General features: G+C 36.0%; 1 protein-coding gene across 1 annotated transcript in view; it reads left to right on the top strand.

Annotated features, from left to right (window-relative positions):
• The window catches only part of AXDND1 (axonemal dynein light chain domain containing 1), a 104031-nt gene that overhangs the window by 31872 nt on the left and 55839 nt on the right, over window positions 1–16320 (top strand). The window contains exons 10-15 of the mRNA XM_022556587.2: window positions 4963–5103; window positions 5800–5904; window positions 9246–9366; window positions 13228–13329; window positions 14492–14655; window positions 16187–16262. Coding sequence (XP_022412295.1) covers window positions 4963–5103; window positions 5800–5904; window positions 9246–9366; window positions 13228–13329; window positions 14492–14655; window positions 16187–16262 — 709 coding nt within the window. The remainder of the gene's footprint in view (window positions 1–4962; window positions 5104–5799; window positions 5905–9245; window positions 9367–13227; window positions 13330–14491; window positions 14656–16186; window positions 16263–16320) is intronic.

Genomic DNA, 16320 nt, shown 5'->3' with positions numbered 1-16320 from the left:
GATACCAAGGGATGACTGTCCACAGATTTTCAACTGCAGTGGAGTGGGCGCCCCAACCCCTGCAGTGTTCAAGGATTGACTATACTTAATATTTTCTCCCAGCTTGTTACTTACCTATTCATTTTTTTTAAAATGTGCTCACCTTACTTTCTTTTAAAAAATAAAAAGTTTAAAAGAAAAATAGTTTTAGGACTTCCCTGGTGGTGCAGTGGTTAAGAATCCACCTGCCAATGCAGGGGACATGGGTTTGAGCCCTGATCCGGGAATATCCCACATGCCATGGAGCAGCTAAGCCCATGCGCCACAAGTACTGAAGCCTGCACACCTAGAGCCCATGCTCCTCAACAAGAGATGCCACCATAATGAGGAGCCCATGCACCGCAACCAAGAGTAGCCCCCGCTCGCCGCAACTAGAGAAAGCCCGCTTGCAGCAATGACAACCCAACACAGCCAAAAATAAATAATTAAAATAAATTTATAAAAAACATAGTTTTAGATCTACAGAAGAATTGAACAGATAATACAGAGAGTGTCCATATACCCCTCTGTCCTCTGTATACAGTTTCTCTCATTATTAACATCTTGTGTTAATGTAGTATATTTGTTATAAGTAATGAAACAATATATCAATATTATTGACTGAAGTTCACAGTTTACATTAAGGTTTATTCTTTTGTTATACAGTTCTATGGGTTTTGACAAATGCATATTTTTCAACCATAGAAAGGAATGAAGTACTGATACATGATTTACCATGGATGAACCTTGAAAACATTATGCTAAGTGAAAGAAGCTAGTCACAAAAGATCACATACTGTATGATTCAGTTTATATGAAATGTCCAGAAGAGGCAAATCTAGACAGAAAGTAGATTAGTAGTTGCCAGGAAATGAGAGAAAGAAGAATGGAGAGTGACTGCTAACAGGTACTGTTAAGAGGTGTTTGAGGATGATGAAAATACTCCAGAATTAGATAGGTTGAGGGTTTCACAACTTTGTGAATATACTAAACACATTATCATACACTTTTAAAGGGTGAATTTTATGGCATGTAAATTATATCTTAATAAAAATTACGAAGTGTTCCTCAGTAGTCATCTCATCATTGTGATTCCTCATTTACATTGCCGATATTACTTTGTGTATCAAATTTCACATAAGAAAAAATTTAAACACCTCCTTTATATAAGTGTTATCTACCTTCCTATAACTTCTACCTGCTAATCCTAATTTTGTACTCTAAAAATCCTCAAAAGAAGTCCATTCTTCCTTTCATCTTATAGCTCTTTAAATATTTGAAAACAGGCATTTTGTCTTCCTCTTATGCATTCTGTTAAGCTAAACATCCCCAGTTCTTTCAGGTTTTCTTAGTGAAATATACTACACATGGAAAGCACGCTAATTTGTCCATGTTGATTTCAAAATATGGTATCAGTCGGTATCACAACATTACAGTATCATACAGAATAGTTTCATGGTCCTAAAAACCCTTGTGCATCACCTATTTATCCCTCCTCCCTTCCCATCCCCCCTCACCCTGAACCCTCAGTAACCACTGGTCTTTTTACTGTCTCTATCCTTTTTCTCTTTTCTAGAACATCATACAGTTGAGGTAATATGTTATGTGGTCTTTCCAGACAGGTTTCTTTACTCTCACTTGAATTTTAATCTGATGAAAAATGTCCTGACCATTATTTTGTGGAATTCATTAAATTCTGGGTACCATATCATTGCTTTGGAACAATTTGACTATGATGTGTTTTGGTGTAGTTTTCTTCATGTTTCTTATGCTTGGTATTCATTGAGCTTTTTGGATCTGTGAATTTATATTTTTCATCAAATATGGAAATTTTTTGGCTCATTTTTCTTCAAGTATTTTTTCTGCTCTCCCCCTCTTCAGGGGAGTCTATTTACACATATATTAGGCCACTAATAATGAAATTATCCCACAGGTCACTGATGTTTTGAAATCTTTAAATTATTTTTTTCTCTTTTACTGTTCATTTTGGATAGCTTCTATTGCTGTATCTTCAAATTCACTAATCTTTTCTTCTGCAGTATCTAATCTGCTTTTAATCCCACCCAGTGGTATTTTCATCTGAGACACTGTAGTTTTCATTTCTAGAAGCTCAGTTAGGGTCTTTTAAAAAATACTATCCATGTCTCCTTAACTTTTTTTTTTTTTTTACATCTTTATTAGAGTATAATTGCTTTACAATGGTGTGTTAGTTTCTGCCTTATAACAAAGTGAATCAGTTATACTCCTTAACTTTTTGAACATATGGAATATAGTTATGATAACTTTTAATGTCCTTATCTGTTAATTCTAACACTTATGCCATTTCTGGGTCAGTTTTGATTGATTGATTTTTCACTTCATGGTTGTGTTTTCCTACTTCTTTGCATGCTTGGTAATTTTGATTGATCGGCAGACATTGAATTTTACCTTATTGGATACTATGTATTTTTGTACTCTTAAAAATATTCTTGAGCTTTATTCTGGGACACAACTGTTGCTTGAAAACAGTTTGACCTTTTGGGACCTTTAGGCAGGACCAGAACAGTGCTCAATTTAGGGCTAATTATTCCTGAATACTGAGACTAGACTTTTCTTTGTATTCTATCCACTGCCCCATGAATCATGAATTTTTCCAGTTTGGCTAGGTGGAACAGGCATGATTTTGAGCCATGTGTCTTACCTTTGATCCTTTCAGATGGTTCTTTCCCTGGTCTCAGAAAGTTTCTTCACATTTATGCCCTGATCATTACTTAGCTGAATACTTGAGGGGGACCCTCTGTAGACCTCCAGAGGTCTCTCTGTGCAGCTCTTTTCTCCCTGGTAGCTTGTCCTCTGAACTCCAGCCACTTTCATCTCTCTAGACTCTTAGCTCTGTCTCCTTAAATTAGGGAGTCCAGTGGGGTCCTCATGGGTTCCATCTCCTTATTGCATGGCCTGAAAACTCTCTCAGGCCAGCAAGTTGGAGCAATCATAGTGCTTACCTTATTTATTTCTGGTGTCTCAGGAATCACTTTCTTTCATTGCTTGATACCCAGTGTCTCAAAAATTGTTTCACATACTGTGTCTTTTTTTGTTGTTGTCATTGTTATTTTAGGAAGGAGAGTGTATTTGGTTCCTCTGGATTTCTTTTTTTTATTTCTTGCACCTATATCTGTACCACAATCCTATGTATAAATTAATGTCCTTCATAAGTTTTGGAGAAGTATCAGTGATGATCTCTTTGATGAATGTTTGTTCTCTATTCTCTCTGTTTTCTCTTTCTGGAACTCTGATTAGACTTATATTAGATCTTCTCATTCTATGCTCTTCGTCTCTTTATCTCTATTTCATAATTTCCACCTCCTTGTCTCTGTGCTGCATTCTGGGTATTTTTTCCAGGACATTAATACTTTCTTTAGCTACATCTATTCTGCTGTAACTCATCTATTGAGTTTTACAGTTTGATAATTACATTTTTCCCCTGAGAGTTCTGTTGGTTTGTGTCCATATCTGTCTCATCATATTTGATAAGTTTTTTGTTGCTTGTTCATGTTTAAATTCCATCTTTTATTTCTCAGACATTTCATGCATAGTTTTGTATTCTAAATCTGATAATTCTAATATATGAAGACCATTGGTATCTAAATCTACCGTGTGTTGTTTCTTCTGCGTCTCATTCATGATGGTTTATTTACATGAGTATTTTCCAGTCTTTGCTTGTGTGACTAATATTTGGCTAATCTTAATCATGAAATCCTCAGGGTATAAGTCATGGATGCTTCCTGAAGGGATGATTTGTATTTTTTCTTTTCTGGAATCCTGGCTTCATCCAATAGTCCTACTCCCAGGTTGCCCACTTTGAAGAAAGCCCAAGACTTAGTCTCTGGGACCCAATGTTGGTATTTTTACTGGGCCACCCCTGACCTTGGGTTTTCCTAGTGAATACTGGTTACCACTTCCCACTCCACTGTTAGCTTACCATATTTAGTTTGTTGTTGTTTTTTCATCCCTAGAGACTTCTATTTCTTTCTGTGAGCCCAGTAATGCTTCAAGAAGTATGCTTTATCATGGATATAGTTGTGTTGTAATGGGAAGGCCCTTCAGAATATTTTGTCCCTATATTGCCATGAGGGAGGGTCCTAAAGAAGGTGTTTTAAAAATTGATACGTCCCAATGTACGAGCTGCACATTGAGCTGATAAACTCCCTGTCACTTTAAGTGTTTAAGCAAGGGCTGGATAATTCTTTTTGTCAGTGGGTGAGAGATCAAGCTAAATGATTATTTCAGCTGAAAGATATTAAAATTCTAGGGTCTCAGACTTAGAATACAATACCTAGATCACTTTTAAAATAAATGAAGGGTGCTCAGTTATGGTATTTATAATTTATCATCTGTGATCATTTCCAAATATTTTGTTTGGTTTTATTCAGAAGCAAGAGAAATTACTTCTTAGCACTTAAAGACTTCTTTGTCTTGTTTATTTTTAAACAGTTGGTGTCTTTTTACATTTTGGTCAGTTTGAGAAAGTGGTTTTATTCATGAATTCAACTATTTACAAAAAAAACTATTTAGAAAAATTCCACTATATTCAAGGCACTCTGTTAGATGTTGTAAATGTGTAAATACGTAAGACATAGTTTTTATCCTGATAGAGTTTATAATTTAGAAGAAGAAATTTTAAAAGTCCTTATTTTGTTTTACATCTCAGACATTATATTCCAAATAATTATGACTCTGATTAAAATTCTCCACAGTTCATTCACTTGGAATGTGCATTCATTCATGAGCATGGCAGGAATTCACAGCCTAGATCCTTTTCTTTTTCTGTCTTTTTCTCCCCACATATCTTTTGTGAGTATCTGTTTGCTATTTCTTTCCCTAACATTACTTTCTCTCTCACATATTTTCTGGCTCGTTTTTCCTTTTCTTCTGCATGATGTCTTGTTTTCCTTCTTTCTCATACAGAGAGCGGTATGTACAAATGCTTGATCAAATTGCCTGGCATATGACTGACTTCTACAAAGACATGGTAACTCAGCAAGTGATGGACCAGCGCATTTTAGAAGAACTGTACAATTTTAATAATGTTATTGAGGAACTGACCAGGTAAAAACTGTGCTTATCAAAGCCCTGTCTCTAAAGAGAGTAAAAAATACTCAGGGAAAGTAGAATGATTAAAGGTGAGGACTCTCTGATTCTCTTTTCGTGTTTTGCAAGAGAACAGAAAGACCTGGATATAACTGTAGAGACATGGGTTACACAGGTTAACACAAAACTAGGGGTCTGTTGTATGTTTGATAGGGAAAAGACTCTTGTTCTTCCTTCCAAAATAGAGATGCTTATCTTAGTTTGGTTTACAGAGCAGCGCCGTGATTATGGATGTTAAGGTTCAAATCCCACAGAGAATAAGCATTATATATAACAGCAATCACATTTAGTGATCAGCCAACCTTGTGGCAAGATGATTAGTGACAAGAATGAAGAGGATAGGATAGGCATGTCAGAGGGTAGGACAGAGCAGCCTTAAGGCCTTGCCTGCCAGCATCTGCCTTCACTCCATTCTAGAGAATCCTCCCCATCTTCTTTCTGCCTTTTCTAGCCAGTCTGATTCCATTGCCAAACCTGGTAAGAGTCCACCTGAATGAACACTAGATTTCTTGATTTGGTTTATAAGGTAGAAAAACTAGGAAGAGATGTACACATGATAACTGAGAAGATTCCTGAGTATAAATCTGATTTCCTAGGTAGAAACGTTTTCAACATCTTCAACTATGAATACAAAATTTGCTTGCTTTATTTCAGGGAGCTGTGTTTGGTTCAGGCACATGATATGAAATTAACAAAGGAAGCAGAGAAGGCCCACAGAGCTTTGGCACAAGCTCTTTTAGATGCTGAAAAGAATGCCAGGTGAGTTACCGAATGTTAGCCATTATGTCATACTTGCTTCACACCTTATTTCAAGAAATAAAAATTTTTAGAAGCATTTGAAGTTTTTTGAATTACAACAGTGCTTAAAGGAGTTAATATATGTTAAAGTTCATTGTATATATTAACTCTTCCACACACTGTTGTAATACACATCTTGTGTCTCCTTGTGTGCGAATTTTCCAGGGGGGTAAACCTAGAAGTGGAATTACTGGGTCATAGGATATGCATAGCCTTGTCTTGCTGGATGTTACCAGATACTCCAGAAAGTGGTTGTACCAGTATATCCTCTAATCAGTGTATGAGATTTCCCTTTTGCTCATATTTTTTATCAGTCTAATAGATATGAAATGTACCTGGCTTTTGTTTGTATTTTCCTAGTTAGTAGTGTGAGTGTAGTTCTTTTTTAGATTTTAGTGACTCTACTGTGGTCCTAATGTTTTTATTCTATTTCAGGGGTTAGCAGACTTTTTCTGTAAAGGGCCAGATGGTGAGATATGGTTTCTGATGCAACTACTCAATCAACTGTTCCTTTGTAATGTGTGCCACTGTAGTGCAAAAGCAGCCAAGGACAATACCAGAACATGATTGTGTTCCAATAAAACTTTATTTATTGACACTGAAATCTGAATTTATAATATTTCCATGTGTTACAGAATATTATTCTCCTATTGTTTTTTAACCTATATATTAAAAAATATAAAATAAATCAAATATATAAAAAATAAAAGAAGTAAAATTCTTAGCTCATGTGCTATATAAAAACAAGTGGTGGGCCAGGTTTGACCCACAGGCTGTAGTTTGCTAACCTCTATTCTATTTCATTTTCATATTCTATTTTGTTTTCTGTTAGAGTTCTGATTACTAGGAAGCTCTTGGGTATGTATCAGAAGATATATATGATTGCATTTTAATTTTTTATTTAGTTGATTTAAAATATTATTATATTATCATAGAAGCAGTACATGTGCCTTATAAGAAAATTAGAAAACACAGACAAGCAAAAATAAATTTAAAAAAAATCACAATTTCGGGACTTCCCTGGTGGTCCAGTGGTTAAGACTCCACTCTCCCAATGCAGGGGACCTGAGTTCAATCCCTGGTGAGGGAACTAGATGCTGCATGCCGCAACTAAAGATCCTGCATGCCTCAATGAAGATCCCATGTGCTGCAACTGAGACCCGATGCAGCTAAAAATAAAATAAAATAAAAAAATTAAAAAAAAAATCTTTGAAAAATAAATAAATTAGAATTTCTTTTGTGCTAATGTCAGTTATCGGAACAAAACATCTAAAATCAGAAGGGGAAGAAAAGAGAGAAAAAAAATCTCATTTTCTTTAAACATTGATGGTTCTGAAGTAGGATGGTTCATTTTGTGTGTGTGTGATTAGATATTGTAGGTAATATTTTTTTCTTATAGTGACTAATTATTTTGTTGAAAATTTGGAAAATACAGAAACACATAAATAAGAAAATTAAAAACATTCACAATTCTCTTAAAGTTAACTACTATTAATATTTCAATATATTTTTCTTTTTTCTATATATTTTTTATAAAAATGATATAAACTGAATATGTACTATTGTCATTTGGGTTTTCTTGTTTTATGTTGTACACAAAAATTTTTCCTATGTACCAGAGTATTAAGAACATGACCTTTATTTTTTATTTATTTTTTAAATTAATTAATTATTTTTGGCTGCGTTGGGTCTTCATTGCTGCACATGGGCTTTCTCTAGTTGCGGTGAGCCGGGGCTACTCTTTGTTGAGATGCGCAGGCTTCTCACTGCGGTGGCTTCTCTTGTTGTGGAGCATGGGCTCTAGGAGTGCAGGCTTCAGTAGTTGTGGCATGTGGGCTCTAGAGCGTATGCTCAGTAGTTGTGGCTCATGGGCTTAGTTGCTCCGTGGCATGTGGGATCTTCCTGGACCAGGGCTCGAACCCATGTTCCCTGCATTGGCAGGCAGATTCTTAACCACTGCGCCACCAGGGAAGTCCTAAGAACATGATCTTTAATTAGCTACAGAGTATTTTCATCACAGAGCTGCGTTATATATTTTATTTGGCCAGTCCCTTGTTGTTGGACATTAAGGTTGTTTCTGAATTTTTTCTTTGACTGTTATAAATAAGAGTCATTCACATATACACTACCAAATGTAAAATGGGTGGCTAGTGGGAAGCTGCTGCATAGCACAGGGAGATCAGCTTGATGCTTTGTGACAACCTAGAGGGGTGGGATAGGGAGGGTGGGAGGGAGGCTCAAGAGGGAGGGGATATGGGGATATATGTATACATATAGCTGATTTAGTTCGTTGTACAGCAGAAACTAACATTGTAAAGCAATTATACTCCAATAAAGATATTTTAAAAAAAGATAAATAAGGGTCATTAATTCCCTTTTTAAAATTGAGGTCTTTTAGATAGTAAAGTGCATAACTCTTAAGGTTATTGCTTGTTGAATTTTTATATGTACATTCATCTGTGTGCCACCTACAGTGATTAATTTTTTCTCAGTTTGAACAAGTGGATGCCTCCAAATAGAAGGAGGCTTTAGGAACTGATGTTGGCAGTTAATGGCTTTCAACAAAATTAGAAGAATTTTGTGTCACTGACCTTTTATTCTTACAGAAAAGTTAATGTTCCTTAGGAGGAAGTGTTTTCAAAAGGTTTGTGAAAGGCTACCAATCACTTTATAACTTCTGTGTTTGTATTTAACCTCAGAAGGGATTTTAATTCTAAAAGAAGCTTCAGTGTAAGTTAGAAGGAAAAGGTATGTTCTGGTAAACAAGAAGAAAAAAGATTTAAGAAAAATGTACTTAATTATACTTAAGCTTTCGGTTGATTGGTAGAGAATTTCTTTAAATCTTATACTAATTATATATAATTTTAAAATGTAGCTCACAATTATTGGGCTTTGTGCATTTATATCTTCTTAATAAAGAATCCTAAATTCTGTGAGGAAAAAAAATGAAAAACAGCTATATTACTACTACTTGTATTCAGAATTTTTCATTAGATATAGTGTTGTTATACCACTGGAGTACCATGGTGTGAAAATTCTACTGAATAAAGAAGAATATGATGAAAAGTGTTTAGAGCAGGGAACAATATATTGAACATTTTACTTTAGGACCTTTGTAAGATTTATTCATGAAATGTGAATATTTTTTCTTCTATTTCACTGTATATTAGTGTTACTAATATATCCAGAAGTTATACCATAATTACCTTGTGATGAGTTTTAAAGGAACAAATTGCCTACTTTAGAACAAAATTATTTTTTAAATATGTATTTATATAGCTGTTTTTAAATTTTTCTTTTAGAATTGTAGAAGAATATCATGACTTATATACGTTACAAAGAGGAAGGATGGAGAGTGATATTAAACAGTTAATGGCAGAAAGAGATATCTGGAGCTCAGCCACATATGAATTGTCTGTAAAGGTTGGTTCATCTGAAATTGTAACTTATTTTTTGGCTGGATAAAGTTTCATTTTACAGTTTCAGTAATCTAGACAAAATTTTTATTTATTTATTTTAATTTTTTTTTTACTTTTTTTTTGGTTGCATTGGGTCTTCATTGCTGCATGTGGGCTTTCTCTAGTTGCAGTGTGCGGGCTTCTCATTGTGGTGGCTTCTCTTGTTGCGGAGCATGGGCTCTAGGTGCGTGGGCTTCAGTAGTTGCAGCACGTGGGCTCAGTAGTTGCGTCATGCGGGCCCTAGAGTGCATAGGCTTCAGTAGTTGTGGCGCATGGGCTTAATTGCTCTGCAGCATGTGGGATCTTCCCGGACCAGGGCTTGAACCCATGTCTCCTCCATTGGCAGGCGGATTCTTTACCACTGCACCACCAGGGAAGTCCCCAAAATTTTATTTTATTTTTAAATTTTTATTGAAGTACAGTTGATTTACAATGTTGTGTTTAATATCTGCTGTACAGCAAAGTGACTCAGTTATACATATACATTGTTTTTCATATTTTCCATTGTGGTTTATCAGAGGATATTGAATATAGTTCCCTGTGCTATACGGTAGGACCTTGTTGTTTATTTGTCCTATATATAATAGCTTGCATCTGCTAATCCCAAACTCCCAATCATTCCCTCCCCGACCCCCCTTACCCTTTGGCAACCACAAGTCTGTTCTCTATATCTGTGAGTCTGTTTTTGTTTTGTAGATATGTTCATTTGTGTCATATTTTAGATTCCACATGTAAGTGATATCATGTGGTATTTGTCTTTGTTTCTGACTTCATTTAGTATGATAATCTCTAGGTCCATCCATGTTGCTGCAAATGGCATTATTTCATTCTTTTTAATGGCTGAGTAATATTTCATTGTGTGTATATATATATATCTTTAAAAAATTTTTTTAATTTTAAATTTTTTAATTAATTTTTTATTGGCGTATAGTTGATTTACAATGTTGTATTAGTTTCTGCTGTACAGCAAAGTGAATCAGTTATACATATACATATATCCACTCTTTTTTAGATTCTGTTCCCATATAGGTCATTACAGAGTACTGAGTAGAGTTCCCTGTGCTATACAGTAGGTTCTTATTCATTATCTGTTTTATATATAGTAGTGTGTATATGTCAATCCCAATCCCCCAATTTGTCCTTCCCACCCCTTCTTTCCCCCTTGGTAACCATGTTTGTTTTCTACATCTTTGACTCTATTTCTGTTTTGTAAATAGGTTCATTAGTACTTTTTTTTTTAGATTCCATATGTAAGTGATGTCATATGATATTTGTCTTTCTCTGACTTACTTCACATGGTCTCTAGGTCCATCCATGTTGCTGCAAATGGCATTATTTTGTTCTTTTTAATGGCTGAGTAATATTCCAATGTGTGTGTGTGTGTGTGTGTGTGTGTACCACATCTTTATCCATTCATCTGCTGATGGACATTTAGGTTGTTTCCGTATAGACAAAATTTAAAAAAATGAAGTATATATGTGTGTGTGTGTGTGTGTGTGTGTGTGTGTGTGTGTGTGTGTGGTATGTGGGCCTCTCACTGTTGTGGCCTCTCCCATTTCGGAGCACAGGCTCTGGACACGCAGGCTCAGTGGCCATGACTCACGGGCCCAGCCGCTCCTCAGCATGTGGCATCTTCCTGGACCGGGGCATGAACCCGTGTCCCCTGCATCGGCAGGCGGACTCTCAACCACTGCGCCACCAGGGAAGCCCAAAGATGTATATTTAATTGATGAATAATGCAGCTATTCTATTATGGGCCTTGAAAAGGAAAAGTTACATTGTTTTCTTTTGTTTGTTCTCTGTTGGATAGCTGGCTATTGTCCAATTAAGGGCTCTTTTTTTCCACCAGAACCTATGAGTATGAGCCAGAATTCTATTTCTGTTGTTTGTGAACATGTTAAAACTTTCAACTTTAATTATACACTAATAAACTAGGGAAAGTGGTTCTTATTTTTTTTACATAATGTAACTGTATTACGATCACTTGATAACTCGCTTTGGTTCTATTACCTTGGTACCCAAGATGACAACTGACTTGAAATATGGCAGCCTGTGGACAATTATAGTGATGCTTTAGGAAAGTAGTAATGTCCCACAATACAGTGTTCTATTTTTCTAAAATGTTTGCTGGTTGGTTGCCTAATTTCACATCTGGAAATTATAATATTAACAATAAATTATGACCCTCAACAGATTCAAATTTTTATACCATTTTCCTCTTTAATAGTCAGACCTCATCTACAACACAGATGTTCCATTCTGATGCAGAACTTTAAAAGGGACATTGACATGTCCAGAGAAAACAACTGTGAAAGTAAATATATAACATAAGAAACAAACCTGGAAAAGAAACAGACTCACAGATACAGAAAACGAACTAGTAGTTACCAGTGGGGAGAGGGGAAGGGGGCGGGGCAAGATAGGGTAGAGGATTGAGGTACAAACTACTATGTATAAAATAAATAAGCTACAAGGATACATTGTACAGCACAGAGAATATAGCCAATATTTTATAATAACTATAAGTGGAATATAACCTTTAAAAACTGTCTGTCACCATGTTGTACACCTGAAACTTATATAATATTGTACATCAACTATACCTCAGTTTAAAAGAAAAAAGAAACAAATCTGGGAGCTAGCATGTTCAGTAGGAGAAAAAAAGATGTGAGTTCCCTCACTCTAGAAGTATTCAAACAGTAGAGAACTAACTGACCAGTGGTAAGAGATTTCTGTAGAAGAACACCTTGAATTAATGGGGCTTTGTGTTGGATCATCCCTAATAGGAAATAACAGCTATAATGTCAACTCCCTGAAAATAAGGACTTTGTTCACTGATATATGCACAGTGTCTTGAACAGTCAGTCATTCACTGAATGCCTATATAATTGATTCAGTATATCAGTGGTTCTCAAAGTATGGTCCGTGGACCTCCTTGAAGGTCCATAAAACCCTTCATGAGGTGAAAACTAGTGTCATTGTAACACTGAGTTATCTTCTGCCTTTTTCATTCTCATTCTGATATGATTTTTCTTGAAGCTACATGGTATGGGATATTGCAACAGATTGAATTCAAAAGCAAATGAAAATCCAGCTCTATTCTATTAAAGCAAACATTAAAGAGATTTGTAAAAATGTGAAACTGCATGTTCTTTTCACTATTTTTTTGTTTTAGAAAATGTAGTTATTTTTCAGAAAAACTATGTTAAATATATAATGAGCTTATTAATGTTTAAGTGAATTAAAAAATACATATTTTAAATAATTTCAGTTTTCCAATGCAATAAATAACAATAGATATAATCCATATAAACAAAAGCTCTTCGGAGCTCTCAATAATTTTTAAGAGTATGAAGGCGTTTTGAGATAAAATTGAGAACCTCTGCTATATACGTTGTTCAATTTGGTTCCAGTTCAGTAGTTTTAGAAAACATGAATTTATGATTCAAGTTAGTTCATGATTTTTTTGTTTTGTTTTGTTTTTTGTTTTTTTGTGGTACGTGGGCCTCTCACTGTTGTGGCCTCTCCCGTTGTGGAGCACAGGCTCCGGATGCGCAGGCTCAGCGGCCATGGCTCACGGGCCCAGCCGCTCTGCAGCATGTGGGATCTTCCCGGACCGGGGTACGAACCCGTGTCCCCTGCATCGGCAGGTGGACTCTCAACCACTGCGCCACCAGGGAAGCCCCTAGTTCATGATTTAAATAAGAAATTGTTATTGAATTAATGATTCAGTGAAAAATTGGTGTGTGAAATTGGTTTGGGTTTAATAAATTACAATGGTTTGTTAATGTTTTAGGTTCCTAATTTTAGTACTTTCTAAAAATAGGTAATTGAAAGAAATAAAGTCATGTTGGCTAAAAGACTTTGCCTCAATGAAAAAGGCTGGAATAAATATGCTAAGCATTTCATCATACTGCTGTCAACTAAGGTAAAGCTCAGTTCACTTAAGTCATGGGAAAAGAGACTCCAACTGTTGAGGGTTGAAGCTACAAGAAGCCTTTGTTAATTTATAGATTTTTAAAAAATTTAATTACTTAATTTATTTACTTTTGGCTGTGTTGGGTCTTCATTGCTGTGCACAGGCTTTCTCTAGCTGTGGCCAGCAGGGGCTACTCTTCTTTGCCGTGTGTGGGCTTCTCACTGCGGTGGCTTCTCTTATTGTGGAGCATGGGCTCTGGAGCACAGGCTCAGTAGTTGTGGCGCACGGGCTTAGTTGCTCTGCGGCATGTGGGGTCTTCCCCCCCGAACCCGTGTCCCCTGCATTGACAGGTGGATTCTTAACCACTGCGCCACCAGGGAAGTCCCTAATTTATAGATTAAATTTTAAATATAGTTTTATATTTGTGCTTTATTGGCGGCAAAATGAAAAATCTAAGGAAAAGTGAATAAAGGCCCTTCTTTACATTTGTCTTCTGTAATAATTACAGCAATTTAAGCAATTTGTCTAAGTTAATAACACTGCAGATGTTACTTATAGAGTTATAGTGCTTAAACAAAAATGTAACTGTGTTCATTGAAATAATTGCATTATTGATGCATTCTGTGCAATATTATGGGACAATTCAGTGAGCACACTAGGTTGAAAAGGAAGGAAGTGGCATTTAGTATGTTCCTAGAGCCAAACCATTTACACTACTCATTTCATTTAATTCTTATAACAGTCCTGTGAGATATATATTAGAGTCTTTATTTTATAGATAAGAAAAATTAATCTCAAGTTAAATAATATCCCCCAAGATTATACAGCCAGTCAATGGCTAGGATTTACATTTGGTTCTGTCTGGCTTTGAAATTCCTGTTCTTTCCAATGTACTGCACTGCCTGCCAAATCCTATGAGGAAACTGGGCTCATGTTGCAAAGGAAAAAATCTTGTTCCTAATGCTTTTTTTATTGTGGAAAAATTCGCCACCAAAGGGACTGTGTAATAGTGTCACTGATATTTTGAAAAAGGAATATCTTTTCAATTTTTGGATCCATTTCCTACATATGACTCTAGTATTGCAATATTAATAATGGCCTGGTGTATGCTAATAAGTATTTGTTACATGAATAAATGAATAAGTGGTTTAATTCCATGCATTTTATCTAGGACACTGCAGACCTTGCAATGTTGCAGAAGTTGACGGAGAAATGGAGAAACTTAGTGAATAAATTTAAACAGGAAGTGGAACAAAATGAAGAGTCTACAAGAGAAAAATTGCAAAGTGTTAAGGATGGCCTTGTCAAATGGCAGCAGTTCTTCAGAAATAATACGTGGGTCTCCAAGAATCTTGTTTTTCTGATTATATGACACCATGTTTGATAACTCAGTCCAATTCTTCCTCTCTTTTTACCTTGTTTCTCTTTTACCTTGTAATTACTCTAACATTGATTTTGGTGAGGTAACCAGCTGCCCTTACATGGGCACAATCCTGCTAGGAGCTTGAATGGTCTTGCAGTTTCTAGTTCTAATCATCTCTGATCATCTTGATCCCTGTACCCAACTGCTGCTGCTTCCACTTAAGTCCAACTCTTGTTGTTTTCTTCTCTTTACTCTCTTTTTAAAATCAAGTCAACTTATGTCATTACCCTTGGCAAACTTGAATATCTGGATCCATCTGCAAATTCTGTAGCATAGTGCATGTGCCGAGAAGTGGAATCAATGACTGGCAGTTATAAGGAGGTTGATTCTGATTGGATATCATATCTTGTAACAATTAGAGAAATTTGATAATGGAAGAAGCTGCCTTCCTTTGTTAATTAACAAAGTAGTTAATTGGAGGCTGGATGACTACATCACAGCCAAGGTTAGTGGGAATCCGTACTTTGAATGCAGGCTGGACTCAGTGATTTCTAAAGTTTTTTTTTGTTTTTTAAACTTTAAGATGCTTCATCTGTTGAGGAAACACATTTAAGTACCATTTCCATTTCAAATTGAGAAGAGCGGTTTCAGTTTTTCACATCCTCTAAGACAGCTGTCCGCAACCTTTTTGGCACCAGGGACCGGTTTCGTAGAAGACAGTTTTTCCACGGACTGGTTGGGAGGGATGATTTCGGGATTATTCAAGAGCATTACATTTATTGTGCACTTTATTTCTATTATTATTACATCCGCTCCAGCTGAGATCATCAGGCATTAGATCCTGGAGGCTGGGATCTAAACCTAACCTGCCTGGATCTAAACCTGCTCTAAGAGGTTTCCCAGTGAGTAGATTTGGAAGTTGTGGAAGCTGAAGCTGGTACATATACAAGCTGGTTGCTGCCGCCATTGCCCGCTTCTACTGTGTGTTGACGCTCAGCTGGGAGAGGAGCACAGGTGGCAGTGGTTCCCTTCTCCCTTTCTCCTCAGGAACTTCTTTATCAAGAGCTTTCTCCTTGTGAGGCTTCAAAAGATATTAAAGGAAACTCTTAACAGAAGTTGGGGCTCCTGACCTAAATGTTGAGTTTTAATTGTTCTTTAGGCTTCCTTTCTATTTATATATTGTTTTGGCTGCTGTGTTCAGCAGGAATCATTCTTATGATGACCTAATTTTGGGTGCTGAGGACCCAGAGACCACTCTTTTAATACTGTCATGGCCTCTGACCCTGTAACTTGCTTACTCAGGTCTGATTAGGGTCTGAATTTATATTTATATTTGTAAATTTAAAAATAAATGCCTGTGAGGGAGAGGCTGAACCTGAAAGGCTTTTGGGAAAATCATCCGGGAGAAACATATTATTAATTGTTATAAATGTGTGGATTCATGATTTTCTTTGTTTATACCTTGTTATGAGACCATGCTTTTGCTCTTTTTCCTTCTTTCAGTGGAAAAGACATTTTATCCCCTAGTAAAGAAAATAGATTTGAATCAGTTGTTCCAGACTTCAAGCAGTGGCAAAAGGTAAGACTTTCTAGTAAACAGCTTGGTAATCAAAATGCTGTTTGTAAACTTGTCAATC

Source organism: Delphinapterus leucas, chromosome 1, assembly GCF_059928025.1.
Source record: "Delphinapterus leucas isolate spDelLeu-1000000601 "Yukka" chromosome 1, BTC_Dleu_Yukka2, whole genome shotgun sequence".
Classification (NCBI taxonomy): domain Eukaryota; kingdom Metazoa; phylum Chordata; class Mammalia; order Artiodactyla; family Monodontidae; genus Delphinapterus; species Delphinapterus leucas.
Note: the sequence above shows the minus strand (reverse complement) of the source record. Positions and strands in the feature narration are given on the sequence as shown.